Here is a 27256-nt window from a genome sequence, read left to right as displayed (position 1 = left end):
CCAGAAAGCCTTTCAAACTGAAACAGCAGCATAAACTTAACAAAACAGCACAGTATCTTGAAATAGCTTTACAATACCTTGTATCCCTTATTTTATCTATGTTAGAAATTTGGCAGACACAGTTAGAGAACTTCCCAAGACAGCCCACCTATACTGCGCCTGTTCCATTAAAACATTTCTCCTAAATGCCAGAGACATTGCTCATGAACAGAAGTTGCTACCCAACAAGTGAGTGTGCTGTCTCTGAGGGCTGAGATGCTAAACAGGTCTCTCCATACAATTACACACTGCAGGAGAGAATAGGAGCAGAGGGACAAGCAGAAATTAGGAGTGAGTGCCCTTACAAGGAAGAAGGTGGTGCCAGGTTTTCAACTATTAGGACAGCACATCTCAAACTTTGAGGTGTGACATGTTTATCAGGTACAAATAAAGGACTCCTGTACTAAGAGGAAGGACAAAGTAATTCTTAGGTAGACTGAGGATGACAGCACCAGCACACATGCAGTAAAATTTGAAGCTGCTCTTGAGCATGTGAATTCCTTTGGAATTATGTATTGAATATTACATGCTTCAAGAAACTTAATCAGTAATGTCTGAAGTTAAATCTCAAAATTGAATGCATAGTTTCAGCAAGTTTAGCCTCAATTCCTTTGTACACAGTTTCACAGGTATAAAAGATTAATAATACCAACTCTTCACAGACATGCTGTGGTGATCAATTCAATTAATAAACATTTACCAAGCACACAGTAAATAAGAAAATTACAAATCAAGGAAAATAACAATGCAAACTTAGTACAAAGTTTGGACAGAATACATTAGGTAAGACCAAAGCCTGGATGTGGAAGAAGCCAAGCACTTCCACAAGCAGCAACAACAGAGATGCCTGACTTTTTAGGCTTATCTCAAATTGATTAGTGTTGGTTTGTACTCAACTGGAAGCTCATGCAGTCATCTTTCAACTCATGCACAGTGTTCATGCTCCCATGGTAATCTTTCAAAGCACTCATATATTAATTTTCTCTCCTGGCACTCAGTTTTCATAAATAATTAAAAGGACATACATTTGCGACCCTAGCCCATTTGTTCAGTTTCAACAGGTGACTTCAGAAGTTATGCTAGCTTTATGAACATTATAGCATTAGTCTTATTTTCAATGTAACTTCCTAACAGCCTACTTACATTTTACTTCAATTTGATCCTAGTTTTACATCTCAATGGGGAAAATTGCACTAATTATTTTACATTACAGAAATTACTGAGAATAACCAGGAACACAAACCATTGATTTGTACAATTGATCTGTAATTCTGATGCCAAAACAGAATGATTTGAGATACTGTGACGTAATAGTTTCAGTAATACAGAATTTTCATTACTGTTTTCAGTGCCCATTTGTGTATTCCATTCTGCAACAATTTATACAGACACTTTACTAACAACAATTCATACCACCTGTCACCACAAACTACACAATTACCATTTCTACATCTTCTAGATAATACATTTTATCTTTTACTTCTAGAAGTTCACTAGGGTAAGACATCAGGTTAAAATAACTTGACTTTGAAGTGTTGTTTTTTCTCTTATATTTTAAAAAACATTTAATTTATACAGTCCAAAAATAATTTCCAATACAGGTGCAAATACTTAAGCATACACCATTGTCAAAAGAAACTAAACAAGTTTATTAAGACTCTTCTCCCACACAACAACACACCACCCTATAAAGAGGAATCACACCTGCTACTCCGCAAAGCAGCAATGCAGGAACATTTTGGAATGGTTGTCTTTGCTTACTCTTCAACACAGTCACAGTCCATAAGGACTCCAAATGGCAGGGTCAGCTGCTTTTAGACCATCTTCCTCCTCCCTCCTTCCTCTTTTTCCTTCTAGTTTAACCCGCATGAAAATATAAACAAATTGCTTCCCCTTCTTATTGCTTCAAATAATCTGTACTCAGTGTCAGCAGCTAAACAAGGGCTGGGTTGTCTTCCTTATTCTCTTTACTGTCTGGTACAACCACAATTGCCAGTAAAATGTCTACGACCAGAACCCAAGACAGAGATGTCACAAGCAGTCTGGGCTACATCTTGCAGTGCACTTTTATCTCCAGACCTCTTCATTTGTGCTCCACTGTGCCCCAATTTTATCTGTTTGTAAGCTGACTTCTAGACTATGAGCCTTTTGAGAAAAGACGGTCTGATATAATATCACGCTTTTATCAACATAATGAATCCTACAATTTAACTGAAACTTCTAGAAATTTAGTGAAAAACAGGGTAGCATGAACTATCACTTGGGTGACACGCAGAGAACACAGAGACCAATGAACAGTGTTATGGACACATATACTTATTTTCTGAAGGTATATGTATAGGTGTGACTACATATATATATATATTCATAATTTATCATGTTTGTTTGTTTCATTCAGATTCCTTATGAAGGTGGATTTTTCAATCCCCCTGCTGAAGAGAGTTGCAAAGGAAGGTTTTTTTTACACAAATGGAAACCCCAGTGATTGCACAACCATTTATAATGGTCGAAGGAGAACAGAGCACCGATCATATGGAAGGGAACCCTAACATCAAGTGTCATTCAGGAGAATAAACAACAACAAAATCCGGTAACTCTCAGAGGACACAGAAAGTTGAAATTCCTCCTACCTCCCTGAACTCTGGATTAGATTAAAATAGCAGTTCATGACCACATGATTGCAACCCAGCAATTCCATGGGCAAGGATCTTTTGGGATAGAAGTTAATTGACATTAACTGTGGGGAAAAGGAAGAAAACAGGCATTCTGTAAGAAATTCTCTGATTCAGACTCTGATACCCAAGGCTAATCTCTAAGGCTGATCAGAATGACAAAATGACTTTTTAGCTGGGATGTTGAAGAAAAATCCTTGAATTTCATCACCACCTGAAAGTCAAAACAGAAACAAAGTGCCACAGAATGTCAGGGGTCCTTTGCTTTCTAATATTACCTCAGAGGAGCTTTACATCATACAAAGGGCCAGGGTAGAACAAGAAAAACCAAAAAAAATCCTAGTTTATTTTACACAATAAACAGAGCACTTTGGAAATCACTTAATGAGGGCTAACAAGAATAACAGAGGAGATATTAACAAACTTACTTCCTGCAGAATTCCAATTTTTTTTAAAAACCCTTGTAGGCATTGATTATTATGATTTTTTTTTTTGTACAAGTGAACATAGAATTCTCTTGAGTCTGGAGACAATCAATACAGTGAGCATGAGTCTATCTTGTTTCAAATCTATTCACTAACCATGTGTATTTACAGTTCCACAATTACTGAAGCCCTTCTAACACTAATGTATTTTAACTACAGCATGTAGTTCTAAAGAGGTTAACTTCAACTGGCTGAGATTTCACCTATCTTTCAGTCTCAGATTTGTTTTATGCAGGGCCTTTTCATTTAAATTTTGTCCTACTAAAGCCTCTAAAAGCGTCCAAATGTCTTCTGCTAGGAAATTGAGCCAAAAAAACCAAGTAAGCACCATTTTAATACTTTTCAACAAAGACCTGTATGTCTTATTGAGAAGGGAAAAAAAGTATAATGGCAGATACAAAAAACTAACTTAACGTTTCCTGAAGTTGGGAACAGCTTCCTACAGCTCCTCTAAGTAACTATAGTTCTCACAGCCTTCTACTGCCAAACTGCTCCTCCAGTTCAACCAGGCTTTCCAGTTACCTCAAAAAGTGTAACAATACTGTCAGTGTAAAACAATAACCAATACATAATATTGCCAGACCACCAATGTTCTAAGTATGAAAACAACTCCAATGAATTACAGATAAAAATACACCATACAGTATCTTCCTGCTGAAAACCCTGCAAGAAGTATAAAGTTCACCTTGTTTCAAATTACAACACTAAGACTAATGCTCCAGTCCCACAGAGGTTTCTGAAAAAAAAAAAAAATTCGAAAGAAAGTTAACAGAAACGTCTGTCATGATTATATTTCATCAGCAAGCATTTCTTCCAAAGGCCACATGGCTCTCTTGAAGAATCACCAGGTCTGTATTTAATCCATTTTGAAGACTAAACTACTTAATCCATTTTGACCTAAACTGACATTTTGGGAAAAGAGAGGATGCCAGACTTCTTGTTAAGGCAGCCTGTGGTTTCCTACTAACACTTATTTTACATAAAGCTTCCAAATAGTATACAAGCAGGCAATTCCCTAGAAGACTTGGAACAGGGTTTTCACATTTGCAAGAGAACTTGCCAAAGACCTATAAGAGATCTTGAACAGCACAGGGACAGGAATATAGCTCATTTGGCTGACATACTCAAGTCCTTTTCTACTGTGAATGATGGTGTCCCTTATGATTAAAAAACTGTTTGAGCCCTACTGCCAAGGGAAAGCTCCTGAGTATCCATTTCTGCAAGGGCAGAACACAAGAGTGAAATGACTTTAGAGCAAAGAGGTATTTAGAGAGGGTCCACCACCTGAACGAAGAGCTGAGAGCAAGTGTACCAGAAGGAAGTAGAACAGCAACGAGCTTGCTGGCACAGGTCTAACTTGGCAAAGTACATTGACCATGGACTAAGAAATATGCCAAACAAAGAACTGTCCCATTAAGTGGAAGACCTATCACTTCTCATTCATCACTAACAAGAAGCTCAGTGTCTGAACATCTCAAAGCAGAAAAGCTGGAGGAGAAACAGTCTGCTGGATTCTTTACTCCCAGGGCAGGAAACCACTGTGGCTGCCTGATCTGGTACTTTTTTGGCAAGCTGTCTTCAGTAGGCTTGATCACACCTGTCAGCAAATCCACAAGTTTTACAAGCCTTCCCATCCTGAATGCCAACAGGAAAATGTCTGGCAGAATCGTTCCCAGCACAAGGAGAGAGAATTCCAGGCTAAGCAGGACACTGCTATTGCTCATATAAGTACTGTTTCACCTGCCTTCCTGGATGATGATGTTGCACTTCCAAAGCCACCAAAGCACATTTCCTACATTACACGGAAAATGCCCAAAACTGAGAAATTCTTCTTTTGAATATTGGATGGGTCCTTTCAGTTGAACAGCATATCTGGGCTGTGGCAGAATTACCCATTTCATCCTCAAGAACCATCTCCATGACATACATAATGAAGAGCCAAGCACACGGGCATCTGAGGTATAATTCAGCAGGTGTCAGCAGGTCAGAAAGCCAGCAGCATGGCTAAGGAGTTCAATTTTCTTGGCATCAAGGCAGAGTAGCCTCAAATCCTTTCAGGACCCAAGAAAAAACCTGTATTTTGCCACCTACAGGTAATAGGAAAATACACCTTTGTCAAGCAACATGCTATGAAAAGGATCTCTGGGATCTTTTAAAATATAAAAGGCAGTTTAAATGAATGGAATTTGCAGTATATCTCAGACTTTGCTCAATACAATTTCTATCTGCACTAAATTCTAGCTGGTCACAAAAGACTGAAGAGGAGAAACTGCAGTAAAAACTTGCTTCAAATGCAGGTCACTGACATGACTTTGGAGATTTTTGTGGAAGGGAAATAAAAAGCAACACAGTTAAAGAAGCTGCTGCTAGTTCTTCCCCCAAGGCTGAACTGCAACTTCTGAATATGGATTAATGGATATTTGAGAGTCAGAGAAAAGGGACAAGCAGGACCAACAGGACGGCAGAAGCACGAGGTGAGCAGTGAAAGCCTGAAATACCCATCCAGTGCTTATGACAAAAAGGCAAGAAATGGCACTCCCACTGACTACTGACTTGGAATGAAGTGGTGAGCACAAGGATTTGGGACTGTAGAATACGGAAGATCCTTACTACATCAGCAAGAGCAAATAAACTATAAATTTACTCCAGAACTATAAATTTACTCCATGGAGATGGCAATTTTGAGGGTGGAGAAAAATCTTACGTGTCCTTTAGGCATCTGCAAAGTAGATCCTACAGAAACTCGATGTCAAAGAGCATCAAGGTTTTGTTGTAGTCATAAAGATCCAGGAAGTCTCTAGGATAAACAGAATAGAATGCCCTAACTGGGCTCTCCAAAGACCATGGTTCTCTGTACAATAATGCTTTCTAAAACCAGGATTTGTCCCATAATGACAGTGTGCCTTTAGACACATCTGTTCTTGTAAGTGTCTCTAGCAGTCGTTTCTGATCAATGTTGGATGGGAGAGTGGACTGCCCAGGCCTTTTGTCTGACCTAGTGTCATTGTTCATATAAAGATTATTACAGGAAACTCCTCACTTCTGGAAGAGACTATGGCCTTACTGTTTAAGAAATGTATTTGGCATCTGCACTAATGTTCTTGATTAGGAGATGCAGGATTTGTAAAAACTGTATTAAAATTCTGACTACGAATACCGTATAGAGTAAAAAAAGAAGGGAAATAGATGGGTATGTAAACGCGCCCCAATATTTTTCAAAGCTGAAAGGAGATTGTATAAAGCAAGGAATGACTGAAGTACTCTGGTTTTGGCATACTTAATTTTAATTAAGTTTGGCAATATAGGAGAAAGAGAAAAAACAGTGTATAATTTCTGGGGTTTTAACCTGCTTTACTACGGTAATTTTAGATTAACTGAAAAATCAGTGAGTGGTTATTCTGTTCTTATCTCCCTTCAGCTTGTTTTTACTGCAGAGCATGTAGAGTGAAAGTCTACATGTAAAAAAAATTTACATTAAAAACTATCTATATTTAGTAAAATATTATTAAAAGCCCATATTGAAAGCCCAACCTAAGCATTCAGTTTTGGTACTATGTGTGTTAGTCTTGCATGCAAAAAACACCATGCTTAAGGTTAAAGGAGACTACATTATAATTAGGTATTTATTTATATTTACTTATTTATAACACTTACTATATGCAATAATAACAACAACAATAAATATAAATGAGATTAATTTCCTTTATGGAGTCTTTTAGTGGTATTTTCTGATACTATACAGTGGTATATTCTGATATATATTCCTATCAATTCTCAGTTACACTATGACAGTGTTGATCCAGCCCTATGGAAATATTTTCAATTTATTAGGAATTCTTAAGATCACTACTGAAAACCAACAGATTTTCAAAACATTAGTGGTATCTTATTAAAGTAAAAATATTTAAGGCAGCTGGTTTGCCATGTATATCTTCTTCCAAATTTTCTATTTGCTTCGCAGATCACATATGATATTACATGAATAGGAACATGGAAAAATTAGTCTTACAAAAACCCCTTACTAAAAGAATTACTTATTCATAAAAACCTTGTACCTGAAGTGTGGTGTATTTCCATAGAATTATGTAATTTTTTTTCTGATTGTACATGAAACATCAAAAAAGCAGCCACTTCTTTAACAGTAAACAGTTGCTTTTGTTAGACTACCCCCGCCCTAAAAAAATGCGGATTTCCCTGTTCTAAGATCATAATTACTAAGCATTCCTCATTACACTGCTTTAAAGCCATATCATGCAGAAAAATCCTGTCAAGGGTTTTGGCCCTCATTTTTTATCTTTCACAACCAATTTCACAATACTGACAGTTAGAATAATAATAATAATAACAATAAAAGTCATCCAGATGTATCATACACCTCTGATGAGGGCTCTGGGTGATGGCTAATCCTTTCGAGCCATGTGAAACAGTGCAGATCTACAGTAAAAAATTAATCTACACAGATCTTCTCCAGAATTTCACAGGATATTTATATATACAATAAGTGCAGTGTGGATTCCAGCAGAGACATGCATACATACATATACACACACACACACATATATATATTCATTTCACCAACAGAAATGCTATCTCCAGACATTAATTTTATTAATGAGAGATCTTTATAAGCTCAGTGTACACTTATAAAAACAGCCAGATATGCATACACCTTTACAGATGAATAATTACATAAAACAGGGTCCTTTACTGTTCTCAGCTCTGCAAAAATGCTGCAGTCATGAATTAAACATCACCTTCCAAAGTTCTCTGTTTTGTGCCTGCTCTGCCAAGGTTTCTGGGAACACTGATTAGAATCTGAATAGCTTTACATTACCTCCAACCTTAGGCCCACCAGCTGATCCTGGCTTTCTTGCACTGTTTGAAGGATTTCCTGGCTTTTTAGGTGCCGGAACCTTGAAGGCTGAAGCAGCTGATGATGGCCTATTTCCATCCACTGACTCTTCATCATCAAAGCTTTTATCTAGAAAAAGATATGTTAAATAAAAACACAGCTATTAGAATGGGTGTATTTTCATTTCCTAACAAACTATTTTCCTTCACATTTCACAGAAATTCACAAAATGCATAAATAAAACCAAGTATTTATCAGTTTGTCCTGTCTCTGATCTAGGAATAAAATTGGGAGATAAACAGCATTTTCCACATTTGAAGTTCTTATAAAATACTATTTTGCCTTCATAATTAACCACAGCAGAACTGAGCATAAAAAATGAATCCTACATATCCACTCCCACAAAGGAAAAATATCTTTGTACCGACTGAATTTTTTTAACCATTTCTTAACGTTTTCCCAAAAGGAAAGCCCTTAATATAATTTTTATCATTCCAGTCTACCAAAGAGAAATGCTTCTCCTTTTCCTTCTTTCACTCATGCATGCATTTTCTGCTACACATCCTCCCACAATGTGTCTAACTAGCACTCCCTGTCTCCTTCCTTCCACCCAGATTTTTCAACTTACAATCACAGATCCTCTTGCAGATCAGTCGCCTCATTCCTCTGATAGCTCTTCAAATCCCCTCACCCAAGGATGGACCCAGCACCTCACATGGCCACATGCAGTAAATTCTTAATACTAATCAAAGATTCCATCAAAATCTGCTCGCAAACACCCTAGATCCACCACTGAGATTTGTGCCGGCATCTTTCTCTCCCTTCCCTGCACTAGGTGCTGCACAGCCAATGAGCTGCAAGGTGACATCATCTTCTGGGAGCCAACGCCAGAGGAAAAGGTGAAAATTCTCCATGCAAATAAATTAATTCCCACACATGGTATTTGCCACTATTCCAATCCTTCGTCTAAAAAAATTAGACAGGCAGACAATATTCCGGGGCTTGCACTCTCTTTCCTATAATTTCAGGTTTGTGTGTTTTTAATCATGAAAGAAATTCATGTCTAGTGACTAAACAGTCTCAATTCAAAATATTATACCTTAAAAGAACCCCAACATATTCCAACCGTAGAACATAATGTTTTCCACACCCACTTAGGAAAGAAGGATTCATCTATAAGCTTGAGAGCACAGAAAACATCCAGCCTATGATTCCTATAATAAATAAAATGGGCGAGGCTGAGACACAGCTGCACTACAGCAATGAAAGACCAATTTAGCATATTACCTGCTTTAAAACCTGCCATTTGTTAAAAAAAAATAATAATTGCAAAACTTCATCATCTCTGGAATGGTTAACTGTTTACCCTTTGCTTGTTCCCAACTTGGTCCCAGGGAAATGTCAACTATATATAACAATGTGACTTCCCAGAGGAAGGCAGCTCGCATTAAAGGGTACAGCAAGGTTTTTGTCCAGCAGCACTGGCAGCACCATCCAACGTCAGCACACTCTGCATTTAATGTGTCCAAGATCACTGCTGCTATAGTTAGCACATTTTTCTAGCATTTGCCAAAAGCTGTGTTTTGCACTAATGAATCTCCATGATCAAAGAAATAATCCACCATCACAAGAAAAATAAGGATGCATATTGACAATTTTCATTATTTCCTCCTCTCTTGTAAACACTGATTTTTAACTGAATCTTGGTAAGAGTAATTGTTTGGATCTGTAAACTCTCCGAATCGGAGGAAAAAGCATCAGCCTTCCCCCTCACTGGCCTGTGTGTTGCCATGGAAACAGCACTCCCGCTCACCATACGGGCTGAGCCAGAATACATTTTGATTCCTGATGCTTTTACTCTCACTATCTTAAATAGAACCAGACATTAAGATTTCAAGCAAGGAAAACCACTAACACAAAGGCCAGATTAAGTGAAATGACTTAAACACTGCCACAGAAAAGTAAATGGCAAGGGTTAATACATAGAATACCTGCAGCATTACAGGTAATTTCAAATTAGAAATATCTTGCAGATTTTTGAACAGCATGATCAGATCAACACTGACACGTGAGTATTAAATCATGAAAACAGACTAAAAGTGAAAACAGGCTTTGCAAATAAAACTGGTTCTGTTGCTGCACTTTCAAATCTGATGAAGTAACAAGCAAGACTTTCATGCTACTACCCAGCAGCTCTACAATGCTGCACTAATATGCAAATATTGCACAACCCTTTGAAACAATAGTTATTTGCAATACAATCCTAAAAACAGAAAGTGAGCATTTGCTCATTTATGCAAAATCTCCTAATCAAGAAAAATCTTGACAACCCCAAACAACTGTGTACTTTGGGAACCAGTGATTCAGATGTAAGAATTTTAAGGAGTACCAAAGATGGGTAATTCTACAAGTTATTGCTGAACCCCAATATATGCAAATAGAATTTCATAGAAAAATGCAAATGTTTTGACCTACTAACGTGCTGTGTATATTAGAGGATACATTAAATAATGTTCTTTGTAATACTGTCAAATTACTTTGCCTAGTAAAAGAATATTTTTTCATACATTTAAAAGATTGCGAACACAGGATTAAAAATCTACACTATGAAAGTTTTATGCAGCCCCTCAGTCCCATAAAGCTCATCTTTTTAAAATAAATGTCTTTTTTTTAAGATACAAAGAACTGATTTAAACCACTGATATATGGGTATTCTTAAGCAGACTTCTCATAGTTTGTTAAAATAAGTTAAAAATTGCTGTATAGTTACTTGAAGTATTCCAAAATAACAGTACAGTACCATAAGCATGTAAAATTAATGGCTGTAAAGGATCTGTTTGAATTCTATTAATGCGAAAGTGATAATGCAGCTGAGCCTCTTTTTTCCTGGATTTGTTTTTTTTAAATAAACATAAGCAGGAAAATTTCATACTGTCTTTTAAAGAAACCAGAGGTTTTTCCCATTCTTTTAGGTTTTTACACTTTTATTTCCCTAAGATTTACCATCAAAATCCCAAGTGATCTTGAGGGACATTCAATTTTCAGAAATATAACTTACACTGTGAGGATCCAAAACCTGAAATCTGTATTTATAGCACTTCATGAAAACAGAGCATTATATTTGCTTCCCCTACAATGCGCCTTCCATGCACTCTGGGTCATCTGCAATGATCCACTTGCTGGTAGCTCCTGTAAAAGCATTTCCATGTACTTCAGCATGGAGGAGCCCAGCTCCAGTTGTAAGTGCTGCTCCCCAGGGCATAATCAAGGAGCAGTTCCGCTCAATCTGGCTTTACTACCGTGCCTTTGGCTGGCCAAAGGAGCAGGGATGGAGCTCCTGACAGCCTGCACAGAAAGCATGGGGATTACTGTATTTCAGTATCAAACTGTGCCTCTAATGTTAGTTTTAGGGAGTCTACAAACAAAATATATCTCTACAACAGAAGTCATAATAGCCTAAATATAATTGGTATTTCAAAAAGCCATCTGAGAGACACAAACTTTTTTCATTCTAAAATGGCTGGATAATTTTCATTCTAGGTAATTTTAACACTTTCAGAGTATCAAATTTTATGTATGCAAATATACCTAACAGCTGAGAAAGCATTATCCAAATAGTGTTTTAAAACAAAGCTCCAAAGTACTAAAAATGGAAAGCTGTATGAATTGCTAGCAACCCACAGAACATGTTAAAGGGAAAACACAACAAATTAAAGACACTACGCCTCAGTTAAATCTCACAACACTGTTCCTGTACTTGATATGTAGTATTTTAAACCATAGTGGATAAGGAGTTTTGCAGGTAAGCATACCATACAGAGAAAAGCCTGGAATCCTGTACTGCCAAAAGCTCCTGAAGAAACCCGATGAGCAACAAATGCTCTCACTCTGGTACAAGCTCTCTTCCTGATGAGCAACTTCAAAGCAGGAGAAGAAAAAAAAATTCAAGAAAAGGTTGCTTTTACCTTCACAAAGCTAGGGACTCAGGATTCAAAATCCAAGCATTAGAAGTTTTCTCTTTTAATGGAGGGCAGAGTTCTGCAGCATAGAGGATGATCTGCAGGTACAGTGCACCAATGAACTGCTGTGCATTTCTACAAAATCTTTGACGAGTTGTCTAAGAAATCTTTCCAGTAAAAAACCCTCCAAACCAACCTGCAGGACAGTCAGAACTCAAAAGTCCACCACACTTTCAGAACTTAGAATTTACCAAAGTTATTCAAAGATTAAATCCATCCAGACAGACCAAAACTTGAACTATCACAAAGCATTAAACACTAAAATTCCTAAGAAACAAACTATGCCATTTGAACTAAAAATAAACAAGATATATGTGCTATCTTCCTGCCTTGTAGCATTACTCTTGGGCGCCAGATCACAAATATGTAGTGTATATTTTCTGAAGTATTCAGAGAGATCAAAGCATAAACATTTAAAATAAGACTTGATATTCAAAGAATATTCTTGAACTCCCAATATTTTAAACTTCAGAACAATCTACTTACTGTGATTTGCCTATACAGCAGTAAAAATAATTATGTGTCCAGTAAATGTAAAGATATATCCAGTGACAAGGAGAATCTAGAGAAAAATCTAAATTTTTTCATATCCAGAGAGAAAAAATATTTTCTTTTCAAAGAAGATTTAATTAGAATACATTTATTGTTACTGCAACTAAAGCCTCCACCTCAACTGGTTTGAAGATTCGTATTCTGGTATCTAACATTTTGTTTGTCATAGTCAATAACAGAAAAATTAAGCAGAGTATCACCTACACAGCAGTACAAATACAAGATCTATATTCTACCTGTGCTACTCAGCAGTAGAAAATCAGAAGTCAACTGACTTAAAGCAGATCCTCAAGTGACACCATAACAGCAAAAAAACTGGATCCCGTGCAGTAATACTTAACTAAAGTTGGCAATAAAAGCAAATCTGGATACTGTTTTCAGTAGCAACATTTTATATATCTAACACAACTAGGTCTGTAAATACCACCTTGCAGTATTTTACTGTAGAGCGACAAGAGTAAAACTAGAGAATACAGTATATTTAATATTTACATATATAATAAATTGCTTTTAAAGTGACTTCTGTTCAAAACATTTGTATCAATTTTACTTCAATAACTGATCATGATAAGCTTTGCTAACAAATGCTGGTTTTTACCTACTGTTGACACTTCCTCTTTCACACTACAAAATATTTATGAGACAACTGCAAAGTATTGCTTAAGCAAAAAAACTTCAATTAGATGAACTCTTTAAATTTCCAAGTCACTCTCCCTTTCTGTGCCTACCATGACACCCACTGCCAGTCTTCCTTCAGTGACTTACAAACATGGACTGCATCAATTAATTGGAACATCTGGGACTGGATCATTAGCTCAATTCCAGATGAGCTGGTGTGGCCTACAACAACTTCTGTCAAGCATGAAAATGAAGCCGCAAGCACTACACATGCATCAAGTTAGCTGATCCCTCTAATCCATACTTCAAGCCAATGCCCCACATCATTTAGTGAGAACTTTATCCCTTACACATCAGGCATTCCATACAGTCCAAATCTGTTTGTCCTGACACAAAGGACAGGATTCATTTGCCTAAGCACAGTCATCTAAAACCAGTTTAGACAGTCCTGGGCATCCTGTCTGGTGGCCAGCTGACATTCCAGAAGGCCAGATATTTCTTGCAGTTCTTGTCTCCTCTGTCTGCTGTGGATACTTCAAGGCACCTCGAGGGGCACCTATGGCTGGACAGATAAATTTCACCTAAGAAATTTCAGATCTATCATAAAGGCATCATTCCTTGGCATTTTCCCTGTGCCACAGCAGGTCTTGGGATCCTAATCCATTAGGAGACAAATTCTCATGCCCAAACAAAACAAGCTTCCCACAGTGATGGAGCATGACTCTTCCTGGGACCACAGTGGAGGCGCAGAAGTAATGTGAAGCCACTTGCTGATGGATTTAACTTTACTTCATGTTGCCTCCTTTGCTTCTCTTTGCCTTCCTGAAGGAAGCAACTGTACCAATGACAGTGCTATCAAATGGTTCTCTTCTGTGCAATACATGCTGCTGCTCATCAACAAAATCTCAAACTCCTACCAGAAGAGACTCCCTTTTCTGCAGTAACCTCATAGGGGATGGATCAGCTTAAAAAAAAACCCAATGAGAACAGCATTTGAAGAACAACAAAACTTGGTTCAAAAATCCCCCAGACTTCTTAAACCGAACATATTATTTCACATGCTATTTTTTCAGGGAGTTCTAGTGAACTAGTGTCTTTAAAAAAAAACGAATTTCAAAAAGGCAGCAAGTAAGGGGAGCAAGAGTTAGTAACAGGAGTAAGGCAAATATTTATCATTTAAAATCTGCTGTTGATCTGATCTCAAATTTTAATAAAGTTCCCCTAATTTTTCAACAAGCAAAGCAAAATACAGCTCTTCTACATTCCACTGATCAGCACTGAGAGAGGTTCACACCTGCTTTTGGATTCTTTTTTGTTCTGCTGTATGCATTTGGTCTTTTTTAAAAGATGACCCTCAATGAATAAGACAAAAAAAAGAAGAAAAATTAGAAAGGAAATACTAGACCTAACAGACCTTTTAAAAAATAAATATTTAGGAGGGGCAATGACACATGCCACAATAATTATCCACATTTAATACAGGCCTATTCTAATGACATTAGTAGTTTATCCATTCTGCTCCACAGTTTTATGAAGGACTATGTTAAAAAAAGATTAATTAAAAAAAATTTAAACGTATCCCCAGTGTTATTTTCCTAACCCCAAAGAAAAGACAGTCTTACAGTTTATCTTACTACTGCCTGGGTGGAAGGTAATACTTAACTACAGGTTTCAATTAAAGCTGCAATAAGTTCAAATAAGCAACTGAGCTAATTCTGCTCCCAAAGCTTCATTCCCATTTCTAGCTGTAGAATCTCTCCTGTAAACCCAAGTACTTTTCTAATTTTACCTATTAAAATTTAAGACAGTTTCTGCAAATCTTGCCATATTTTACATTTTTACAATATCTGTAAAATTACCATAGTCCACATGTTTAAATTCATTAATAAATCATTTAGTCCTTTCTAAATTCTTGCAATGGGACTTTCTTCTGTTACAAATGTGTAACATTTCCCAAATGTTACTGAACATTTCCCAGCAAACTTACTGAAAACGCAATCAGTATCACTGTACTTTAAAAATCATCAATTTTACTTTTTTTACATCCTTCCTGAGCCAAGTTCAATAGCCTTCTGACTCAACACTTAACAGTCTACAGCCGATTAGCAAATGAAGCTCCACTTTCTAAGTAAAAGGGGGAGAGAAAGATAATTAGGTTCTCCAGAATTCATGACACGGTCAGCATCTAAAATAGGATTCAAGACTAAACAGCAAGGCTTGAAATAAAACTACGTAATGTTACTGTTCTTCAACATCTGTACTATGTTACTGCTTTAGGCCATGCTATTTGGACCACGCTGCACTATGTCCAGCACTGAAATGTTAACAAGTCAGGTGCCTTTTAGCCAGGGGGAAGGCAAAAAGGTGTAGGAAGGACACAGACCTGCCTTGCATAAGAAATCAAAGACTGAAAAGAAAGTTTTTGACATTTTGAACACAGAAGTGAACTCACTAGCTGTAACACAAAAACTGATGGGATATTATGCTATTTTAGCACCAAGTAAAACATACCTACCACAGCACAAATGTTTTGCTCTCCTATGAAATACAGAATTAAAGATGAAAAAGACAGTAACTGCTGAAGCACTCAAGATTTCTGCTAAATGAGTGAGTACTCCCTCAGAGACTTTCCCTATCCAGACACTGATTAAAATGAAAGCAGGGAATTCACTTTAAAAAATGATTAGAAAAGAAATAAAAAGAAAAAGCTCTAACAGAATTTTTACTCAATGCCTGGTAAATTTTTGTGAGTCACTTTACACCTAAAAGACTCATAATTTCTTTCAAAAGTGATGGTTTATTTAACTGTTGTACTTGTCTGAATTCAGACCTGACTTGTGGCCAAACCCTTGATTACACTGCTTACGTTGCCCTCTAAAAATGCTGCCACTTCAAGTATCTTCTTGAAGTATAAACTCCACTATTTGCATTTCAAATATCCTGTAAGCCAACAGCCAGTCTTTGCTCAGTAGGCATGGTTTAATTACTGTGTTTGTCATCTCTAGAAGTAATTTTATTTATTTCTTTACAAACTTCTTTTGCTTATACATCAAGTATCCAACTCCCAATAGCACCAGCATTTTCTTCAGTGAATCTAATGACATATTTTGAAACCAATATATTTATCACAAAAGTAGGCTTTATCTAGAAACCATTACCCATAAAATGCAATAATATGGCTGGCATTATTGATGCATATATGTTCAGAAAAGCAGCAAAAAATACCACCATATTTACCCATCTGCAGCTAAGTCAATCAAACAACTGATACCCATTGAGAAACTATTCAATTCAGGAAATTTCCAGTACTTAATTCAGTGACACAGAAGCACTTGGGCTTAATGACTTGAATTTTCAAACTATCAATTACATCACAGCAAGGGTAAGAGAGGCACTCATAAGTACCACGTTCATTCATCTTTAACGTATATCAGAAGTGTATGTGATAGGGAAGGGGCACTGGATATATGTAACATCAATGAGAAGGTTTACAAACAGGGAGCTTAAATTAGGATTTACTATTAGAGCCTAACAGTGCCAAATGTAAGTCTACCATCAGAGAGATCATAATAGCAGCTAACATTTGCATTAGTTTTGAGTGTGGCCAATTTCTGCATGTTCAACTCAACTTGCATGTTCATGTAATGTAAAACAGCAAGGCAGAATGATAAAACATAGATCCTAGAAGTAGAAAGTGCAATATGAGCACACAGCAGATAAAATGTTGAGAGATTATTTTTCTGCATTTTAGATCCAGGTAGTTTAGGAATTAAAAGTTAGTATCTGCACACGAAAACATGCACATCACAGCATAGAATGAAAGGGGTTGTTAAAGGCCTTTCAGCTCACTGACCTACCTGATCTCTGCCTCACATAGAAGTGAGATTAAGAAAATATGGCAAATGATTTTATTCTCAATGCTGCCATTTCACTTGTGGGTTATAAAACCAGTAGTTTGAAGAGGCCCAACTCTCCTCAAACTGGAACTCTTAATATAGAATCATATAATGGTTTGGGGTTTAAGAGACCTTGAAGACTGTCTAGTTCCAACCCTTCTGCTATGGGCAGGGGACACCTTTCACTAGACCAGGCTGCTCAGAGCTCCACCCAACGCGACAGTAAATTCCTCAAGGGATGGGGCATTCACAACTTCTCTAGGCAGCCTGCTCCACCCCTCAAATGAAAAATTTCTAGTCTAAATACATCCTTTTCAGCTTAAAGCCATGCCTTTGTAAAACATCCCTCTCCAGCTTTCCTGTAGGCCCCCTTCAGGTACAGGAAAGTGCTGCGAGGTCTCCCTGGAACATCTTCTGCTCAGGGCTGAACAGTCCCAATTCTCTCAGCCTGTCTTCACAGTAGGGCTGCTCCAGCCCTCTGATCATCTTTGCAGCCTCCTGTGAACTCACTGAACAGATTATCTCCCTTGCCCTGCTAACCACACTGCTTTTGATGCAGCACAGGCCAGAATTGGGTTTTTGGGCTGCAAGCCCACACTGACAACTCATGTCCAGCCTCTCATCCACCAGCACCCCAGAAGTTAAAAAACTAACACCAGATCTGGAAAATCTGAAGTGCTTGGTATATGGCTAGGCAGCTTTAGTAGCTGCCATTTCTCTAATTTTGTGGGAACATGATCCAACCCCCAAATAATATACAGAGACTGTTTCTCGCAGTGTTTCTAATGAGTTTGTAAAAATTGACTCAACAATGCAAAGAAATTTTAAACAAAAGCAACCTACACAGAAATGTAGAAAGTCTGACCTTTAAGTTCAATAGCAAACCTCACACTGTGTAAGTTCATTGATCAAAGGGCTTTTATGAGGTCAACAAACAAAACAATCCATAATGATAAAAGTATTTTTTGTAAAATAGAAATCTACTCATGCACATTGTTTAGGCAATCATGGAACACCATGGAACTCTTGACATCTGATGAAAGCAAAAATACTTAATTTGAAGGAAGCAAAGTTATTCTGCAGGCTATTAACAGCTTTGTTCTACATTTTCAGCCCTTCTCACTTTTCCTGAGGCTCCAACTATCCATAATTTTGAGAGTTTTTAAGTGTTTCTCAGTTGAACAGAAAAAAATTCCCATCAATTAAATACACATGAAGAGGTACCAGAAAAATTCTGGCACCATGAAAATCTTGTTGTCTACAGTCCATATAGATGGGAAATTCCTGTGAGCTGTAAATTGTAGTTACTTCTTGTCAGAGTCTACATACATAAGCTGGTTTTCAAAAGGCACTTTCAACTTATCGACTGCTCTTTCCAGCTGTTGCTATATAAGTGTATTTTGATGAACAAGCTGGGCAAAGAAAGCAGACAAAAAATCCAAAATACAAGTCTTTAAAACTAATATGCTTTTATACATACAATACACAGAATGGAATTTCTGATTCAGGTCAATACTACAGGAGACCCTTCATCTCTGAAGGCATTTCAGACACTGAAATGATCCAAATGTAGCTTACTTGCTCATCAGTATTTACCACAGGAAGACTTTATTAAAAATAACATGTAACAGTAAGGAAATACTCCTGGTATTTCACAGATAACAAAGATGAAAATAAACCCTGCAAGGCAAATAGCCAATCAGTCAAGTGGAAGATTCTTGCAACATCTATCAAAGGAAACCCTTAGTAGGCATTAGATCTCTCCTGTGGCTGTTCACAATTCAAATTGAGCTTTTTTTTTGTTTGTTTGGGTTTTTTTTCCCAAAATGTAGCTTAAAAAATAGTAAGAATAACAAGCCCCTACCAAACAACCAAAAAAGTGCAACATTACCAGTAGTCTGGAATAATCAAAAATATGCAGATAGAACAGAAAACACAAAAAGATTTTTTTTTATTATGTAACTTGTTCTTAAATCTAATAAAAACAGACTCCAGCACTCCAGACAACCAACACTTTTAGATGACAGATTAAACATGTCTGGAAATCTTTTCAGGGAACTCATATTTCATGTTTAATGAAAACAACAACAACCACCACCCCCCACAAAATTCCTTGACATTTTGAAAATGTCATTTAGAAACAGGAAGACAAAACTTGTAGTTATAATCCTAGAACATATAAAAAATTCAGGTGCACTTATCATTCTAGAAACTATGCTGGTTTTGAGAAAACAACTGCCATACGTTTGCAGCTCTGTTTTTTAAATTAAAAATGCCCTGAGTTGCACCTTAAATTCTTCCTTGAATTATTTTTCCTATTCACATCAGTCTTGAACCTTGCTGTATTCATCTGTTCTCTCAGTAGTATCTTTTCATATAGCCCTTGGCTTGTTTACACATTCCCTCCCTCTCCCACTCAGCTGCTTCAATTTCCCACTGTTCCTTTACTGCTATTAGCAACAGTACTTGCACTCTACAGACAAAACACAACTCAGAATCTACTTTAATCACTGGGAGTACCATATGACCTTACTGTGAAAAGTAGCTTTGCACTGGTTTGGTTCGGAACAGGAGTTACATTCCAGCTCACAGTATCTGTCCTTGCTCTCTCAGGCACAGCCATGTCCCAAACCAGTGTGTCCACAAACTGCTAATAACAGGAGTGGTGGGGAGCAACTACAGTAAAAGGAGCCAGTGCAGGTGCAGTCAGTGTGTTAAAGAAAGCACAGGCCCAAAGAAGAACAGAAAAGGGAACAAGTGATATGCTTCTATCCCGCACAAAAAAAAACTTCTGCCACTCTTTCCATTCCCACGCCCAGGAGACAGCTCTGAATGGTACAAAGCACCACAGTTACAGCCTGACCAATTTCTAGGCCAGTGTAGCAACTGCTTTATCATCATCATTCACAGGACTCTGTTAGTTTAAGGAGTCTCCTACCACAGGGTAAGAAAAATCAGAAATAAACCTCAGAAATCCACATGCACTAAGATAATATATATACTTTAAATCAACCTAATGTCTCAAACATCATTGTAGTTTCTGTACCGTTAATATATCCAATCTCTTTCTCAGTCAAAAGTAAAATATTAAAGCTGTACAGCACCCACATTTGACAGAAACTAGCTAATCAGATTAAAGACTTAGGAAGACAGCCTTCCCTCAGAAGAACATCAGGGAATGGAAGATAATTGTTCTCATGCTTTAGGACCATGCATACATTAATCAAGTATTTTGAAAGAAGACAAAACACAGAATTTGATATGCATATGCAGTAAGATAGAAGGGTAATTTCTATTCATAAACCAGTCACATATGCTTTATCATCTAAAATCTGAAAAGTGCTTAAAGTCATGAAACATCATTACACCGTATGCCATTTACATGAAAATACACTAATAAATAAAGAAGTGCTTATTCATTATATGATACAAAACAGCATACTTAGCATATACTAGTGCAACAAAACATGGGGACCAAATATGTCCTCTTACAAAGCTGATTATATGCTTTTAGATAGCCCTCAAATACCTTATGCCTGGTACTGCAATATGTTTAGTACATCTTAAGAAAACCTATGTCTGATCTTCCCCATAAGGCCATTTGTAGTTTTAGGCAGATAATTTTGTCCTTAACCTAATTACCTTGTTCAACTGGGATCAAGGCAGTCCTTTACCTACGAAATCACAGAGTAACATAGCATAGACTATCTTAAAGTAAGGAAAGGTAAGGAAACACCAGTGGAAGCTGATGAATTACAAACCCTGGAGAGAATGTGCAACACGATGTGCACACCGCAATTCTGTTTGTCACCTCCTCAACAGCCTAATCTGGTTACCAACGGATAATGGCAGAGATGCATTATCCTCCCCGAGGAACAAGGAAACCAGAGCGAGGAACCCTTCCTGGCTGCTTTTCCTCAGCAGCCTCCACAACTTGCAGGGCAATCACAGACCTCCATTCACACAAGTATGTGAAATGCCTTTAAGGTTGAGGCAGTGCATGCTTTCCCACTGGCATGCATTCACTACAGCAGAAGTTACGGTCCATTTGTTTGCTGGGCCACAAGCACAGGATTGTTTTTTCCCCCTCCACATTCTTCCAACAGTAGCTTGGAGAGCTTGAGACAGTTAACATGGGGGCAAACAGAAAATCCTGGTTCTTCCCTTTAATCTTCACTTGAGAAATCAGATTAAGATTCAACTGCTAAGCATCACATTTTATTTACATTTCTGCTTGTGCTCAAGAAAAATGAAAAAAAAAATCCAGAAAGCTCCAATAAGCCAATGTTTTGCATTCAAGATAAAATTAGCATTATCACTTCTAAAAAGCATTTCCAAACACACTCTGCAATTCTGTAACACATCCAGGCCAATTAAGTGAGCAAGCCAAATAAGACAAGTAAAAAAATCTGCTCTATGGAGTATCTGCACAACGCCTTCAGCCTAGTCTCACAAATAGTAAGTTAAGCATACATACTGGCCACAACAAAGTGACATTTTGCTGAGAAAAAACATTTCTCAAAGGCTGCAGAATCACTAACTTTAAAACATTTTCTTCTATGCTGCATATGTTAGGAGGATATACAGAATATTTGCAAAACAAAAGACAACATCCAAACCATTGTTAAATTTAGAAAAAAGATTAAGAACTTTTATTAACAGTAACTAAGGTTTTATTTTCCCTTGCAGTTTCATAACACAACATCAGAAGACTGAATTCCTTGTAAATGTGGTAAGCAGTAGTTTTAAGACAGACCAACAGCTACATAATCATCCTACACACTGTTAATTGTATCTGGCATTATTGCTCAAAGCTCCTACACAGAATGTCAGCTGACTGCCTGAACAGTACTTGGTTCTTAGTGCCTTTGTTAATGACGAATTAAATTTATACAGAAGAGAGCTCCACAACCACCCTCACTTTATAAACCTCAACCATTACAGAAGGACAAAAATCCTACAGCTTTACCTAGAGAATGCAGTTATTTCTTAACATGCTACAACTTGTATTCTTAATCTGCAAGTTACCACAATTCATGTTTACACCAGGGAGAACTGTATTGCTTCACAGGAAGGAAACAAAGATTAAGAAAAACATTTTCCAAAAAAAAAAAATCTCAGCAAGAGTGAGCTTGGTACATATTCAGTTCTACAAAGATCATGACTTCCCTTGCACCTTGCAAATGACTAATAAAATACAAACATAACTGCCCATATTTTTTTTTAGACTGTACAGTCCAGACATAATTTCACTGCTCTGGTCACACTCATTATCTCTTTCAATCTCTGACATATGAAAGAATTAAATGAAAAACACATTTCAGGTTGCCTCAATAAAGGATCTCTCTCAGGACTCTTAAAACTACTGTTTCAGCAAATTCAGATAAAAGGTTTAATCTTAATCTGTGATCTTTATATGCCATCTTATTTATGCAAACCTGCTTATGTAGTCACTTATAAAAAAGCACAGCCATCCTACTTCATCCCTAAACTTGCTTCAAGTCCAATGAATGTGCATAAAGCCTCTCTAAAAATAATAATGCATACATAGAAAGTCATCAAGGTATTAAGCTCAGAGAACCTGGTTGACACGCAAACCCAAGTGGTGCCATAAAGATAAAATATACGTCTAGTTTTTAACCAAAACACAACCATATAGTCTGTATCGCTTTACTGACCTACTTTCCATTGGTTTGTGTAACAATACGCTGTGCAGTGAAGGAAACGTAGTAACAATCCCATGTCTTTATTAAATATACATCCTCAGCTCTAGCAGCAAGGCTCTTCTTTTATGGCTATGCCGAAAAAGTATGAATTTCTTCACACAACAGGGCAGGGTAACATCCGCGTGTTTACAAAGCAATATAGTAAATTCTGCCTTATCTTGCAGAGGTGGCCAACGCAAGTAACACCGAGGCGAGAGGGGTAAACACAACGCCAACGTTAAAATGCACAGCGGAATCCATCAGAGCAGTAAATAATTGAGATCCTAGAAACCCGGGCACGGTTAGAACTCCAAGAAGGGCAGCAGCTGCCACGCTCGGTGCCCCGTACCCCTCCGGCTGCTGCACGCAGCATCCATCTCGCAGCCCGGCTCGGGCGGAAGCCAAGCCCGCCAGCCCAAGATGCCAGCGTGCCGCACCACCCTGCCCGGGCTGCCGAGCGGCCCTGCGCGGGTCCCACGGCACGGCGGTCCCCACTCACCGTCCCCCACAGCCATCATGCCCGGCGCTGCCGCGGCAGGGCGGACGCGGCGGCTCCCGGACGGATCCCGGACGGATCCCCGCCGGATCCCCGCCGGATCCCCGCCGCTGCGGCCGCCGCCTCGCTTCAAAATAGCAGTCCCGCCTCGCCGGGGAGCTCCGCGCCCGCCCGGCCCCGGCGCTGCGCTCCGCCCCCGCCCGGCCAGCCCACACCGCCGCCCGAAAATGGAGGGAGAGAAGGAGCCCGGGTTAAGGACGAGCGCTCTGCGGAACACAGACAACCACAACGTAGCATACAGCGAAACGAAACAAAACAATAAAGACACAGGAAGTAGGAAATGGCTCCGTGGAAGAAAGCTGCTGCCTCTGAGTTTTCGGAAGATTTGTTTGGAAACCCCCCCGCAACTTTGAAAGAGAAACTGCTTCCAAAACATGCGTGCAACACACGCTGGGCAGCATCAATGACAGCCCGCCCAGAGCCTGAGCTGCTGATCACAGTTGGTATCCGAATGTACCTTTCGGGTGACATGCTGATAGAGAGTGCAATCCAACAGTGATCAAAATAAAAGAGAGTAGCAAGTAAGTACGACCAATTTATTTAGCTTTGCCAATAAAAAAAAGTTTAAAATTCGGGCAGACTGCAACATATGCTGTTGCACAGAGCATGAGAACCACGCATTTACAAGGAGCCACAGTTTCCTGTACTAATAATACAAAAATTCTGTCAAATTCCTTAAAACCAGTGGAAACATCAGCGTGATGAGGCCCATTTATTTCCAAATGGGCTCGAACTGACCAGTACACGTCGTTGGCCAGTTAATTTTCCTATTTAAAATGATAAGCCATCAGGAAGAGCAGCTGAAATTGAAAATAATGTGGATACATTTTGACCACTTGCATTGAGCATGCCAAAGGAATACATGCGGCTCAAAACCTCTATAAAATAATCATGGTAGCTATCACCACTATTCCCAAATGATATATATTCATGTTGTGCCGCACTGGTGAGCTCTATTAAGAGTATGTCGTCACTGTCTCCATAGTAACTATATTTCCAAATAGAAAACAGCAAAGGGAAATAAAAAACAACCGTGTAATGTGGAAAAACAGATACACACTAGTGCTATGGATTTTTATTTGCCCCTTTTTTTTCCAGGAGAACATGTATTTCAGCTGCATCTTTATCACTCATAACACAACTCCCCTACACCATAATACTAACATCGCATATCTTACTTGTCATATTTTGTGTTTGTAAAGCCAGTCCTTTGAGCCATTAAATATTAAAATGGAAAAAGTGCACAAGATGAATAGAGATGTACGATTTATCTTCAGCCCAATCATTCTGCTGAGTGCAGCAAGGAGCTCAATATTAATAGTTTCCCTACTTTCGTTTTAATTCCCCGTCTCAATAATGACACTACTATCCGATATAGGAATCTGCTTGAATTCTCTTAAAGAAAACAGTATTTACAAATCTCAGGCAGCAGAAACAAGGGCTTTTGTAGTGCTGAGATTGGCTGCTAGTTCTGTTTCCATAGAAATGAACACTCGGGAGGGAAGGGGGGATGCTTTAAAGAATCTTCTCTAGTTTGTAAAGCTACATATAGTTCTGGTGGAGTGAAAGAGCAAAACTAGAAGAAGATATTGCTTAACAGGCAAACATCCTGATATGATTCTTTGAATACGCATCATTATGACTATAAACAAATCCCAAGGTTTGCATAGAAGCTCATTCATTCACATAATTCACATTAAAGAAATTATCCCTGATTTTACTATACACATCTTAGAGTAAAAAAGAAAAAACCAAGGGTCAGCTGGAGAGGCAAGCTAGCAGTGGGATATTATTTAAGGCTGTAAGCCATTCTCATCAAGCAAAAGCACTAAGATTCCTACCCAGTTCCCTTGTTAGACATGGCACCTCCTCATATGTTGGCTTTTGAAACTCCTGATTACATCCCACCCAAATTATTCCATCCTGAAGTGTTTGAATGTGCCTTCCACCTCGTCTACCCTCCAAGAGGATCTGTCAGACACTAATGGTAACTTGTTCTCCCCCTCCTCTTTACCATTCCATCACAGACCACTTCAATAAAGGAAAGAGGTAACATAAGACTAAAGGGGCTACTCTCACTAGATCCCCTCTAGCACACTGAAAAGATAGGATATTAAATTTACCAGTGTGCTAAGATGGCAGGAAGGAGACCTTTTCCTATCCTCCCTGTATTTCTACCACACACCTCAGCATACCAACATGATGTTTTTTAAAACTCTCCAGTCTTAGATCATGTTAGTACAAACATTTTTTAAAGCATGTATTTGTATTTGTATCAATATAGTATGGAAAACATTTTTGTGTTCAGGTTGTTTAAAGCTGCAAGCTTTGACTCTTTATTCCTTTTTTCTTCCTAAGTACATAAGATAAAAAGACTGAACAACTGACGTTAGTATTATTTGATGAGAGAATCCTAAGTCACATCTCTGGATTCTCAGAAACTAGGTCAACATACCAAATATTCACTACAAGAGAAGAGCAACTCAGGACTATGAAGAAAATTACATCTTCCGAGGTTGTATTAACAAGTTCCTCCCTATCCATCACACACTGAACAGGAGCCCCATCAGTAACAGTCACCCTACTTGGGACAGTAACTCCACCTAGCAAAAAGCCATTCTTTTTGCAGTTAAGAAAGCTCACTATGGAGTTTAATGATATTAAAGCCAGTTGAAGTGTTTTTGTGCTTTCCACTCTTCCTTCCCCCTCCCCCCCCCCCCCCCCCCCCCTTGGGAAAGACAACCCTATTCCTCCTCACTACCATCCCAAACCCTACTACAAAATATACAAAGCACAAAAAAACCCAAAAACCTCAACACTGTTACAGATGTATTTAGCCACTAAAATTTTGCCTTTATCCTGAGACGTTTGATAAAGCTCCTGAAAGAAAAGTTGGAACCAAGGCTACAGAAATTCAACAGTGACTTTAAATCTACACATGCAAGCAGTAAATACAAATTGTCCTTCAGAGAATAATGAAGCACAAAGCCAAGATAAAGCACTAACAATGGAAGAATAACTTTTCAGTAACATTGAAAAACTGCCTAGATGGAAGCAACAGATGAACTAGGTTCAAGCCAAACTACTGAAACCAACATATTAAGGGGGATTCTGTCATTTATGGTACCAAAACAGAATCACAGTAACTTTTGCATAGAAAAATACATAGTTTATACTGTTATAGCTCAGCATTAGTATCTGTGTTTTGCACATGAGATAAAAATAGCTTCAAAATAAACTTTCTTAACTCTCTTAAATGGAGACAAAAAGGACACAAGTACTATGTTAACAAGTCCAGCAATATGGTATATATATTTTCATATATTTAAATTATTTCAATGCTTATATTCCCCTTTGTGACTTTCTCTGTTCTCCTAAGAACTACCAACAGAAAAAATACACACGTAAAATGCATCTCTGAATCTCTCAAACACATGAAACCTACACAGCTGTATTAATGTTAAATGCAAAAGATTATGGTTTACCCTTTCATAAAGAGTACATTTGCAATCTAACAGAAAATAAACGTTTACATTTTTATGTAAAACATTCCTCCCCAAATTAGAATGCTGTGGGTTTTTTTTTTTTAATAGAAATTTTTACAAATCAAGTTTTAAGTGTTCAAGAACAGCAATGTTTTACTTCAAAGCAAAATGCAGCATAAAAACTCTTGCTATGTCAAAGAAAAGGTTACAAAAACACTTTCCTTTGAACCTACAGTCACTTCTGTTTTCACACTAACAAGAAAAGGGTGAGAAAATTTTAAATGAAAAAGGTATCTTTGAAGACACTAAAGAATTATATGCATTCCTCAAAATATTTCTATCCTTGAACAGTTATACTTTTTAGATACAGCAGACCA

General features: G+C 37.9%; 1 protein-coding gene across 40 annotated transcripts in view; it reads right to left on the bottom strand.

Moving 5' to 3' along the window:
• The window catches only part of CLASP2 (cytoplasmic linker associated protein 2), a 139216-nt gene that overhangs the window by 74651 nt on the left and 37309 nt on the right, over positions 1 to 27256 (bottom strand). For 32 of the 40 annotated variants that reach the window (XM_021553196.4, XM_021553203.4, XM_085573352.1 and 29 more), the window contains one exon: positions 8031 to 8177. In XM_021553196.4, the coding sequence (XP_021408871.1) occupies positions 8031 to 8177 (147 nt within the window). Of the gene's footprint in view, positions 1 to 8030; positions 8178 to 8676; positions 22785 to 22811; positions 23247 to 27256 lie in introns of those variants that run through there. The other 8 variants (XM_077786475.2, XM_085573369.1, XM_085573371.1 and 5 more) reach the window with 5 other exon arrangements.

The sequence above is a fragment of the Lonchura striata genome, chromosome 2 (assembly GCF_050655825.1).
Source record: "Lonchura striata isolate lonStrDom1 chromosome 2, ASM5065582v1, whole genome shotgun sequence".
In the NCBI taxonomy this organism is placed as follows: Eukaryota; Metazoa; Chordata; class Aves; order Passeriformes; family Estrildidae; genus Lonchura; species Lonchura striata.
The sequence above is the reverse complement of the archived record's forward strand: the minus strand, read 5'-3'. Positions and strand labels throughout refer to the sequence as shown.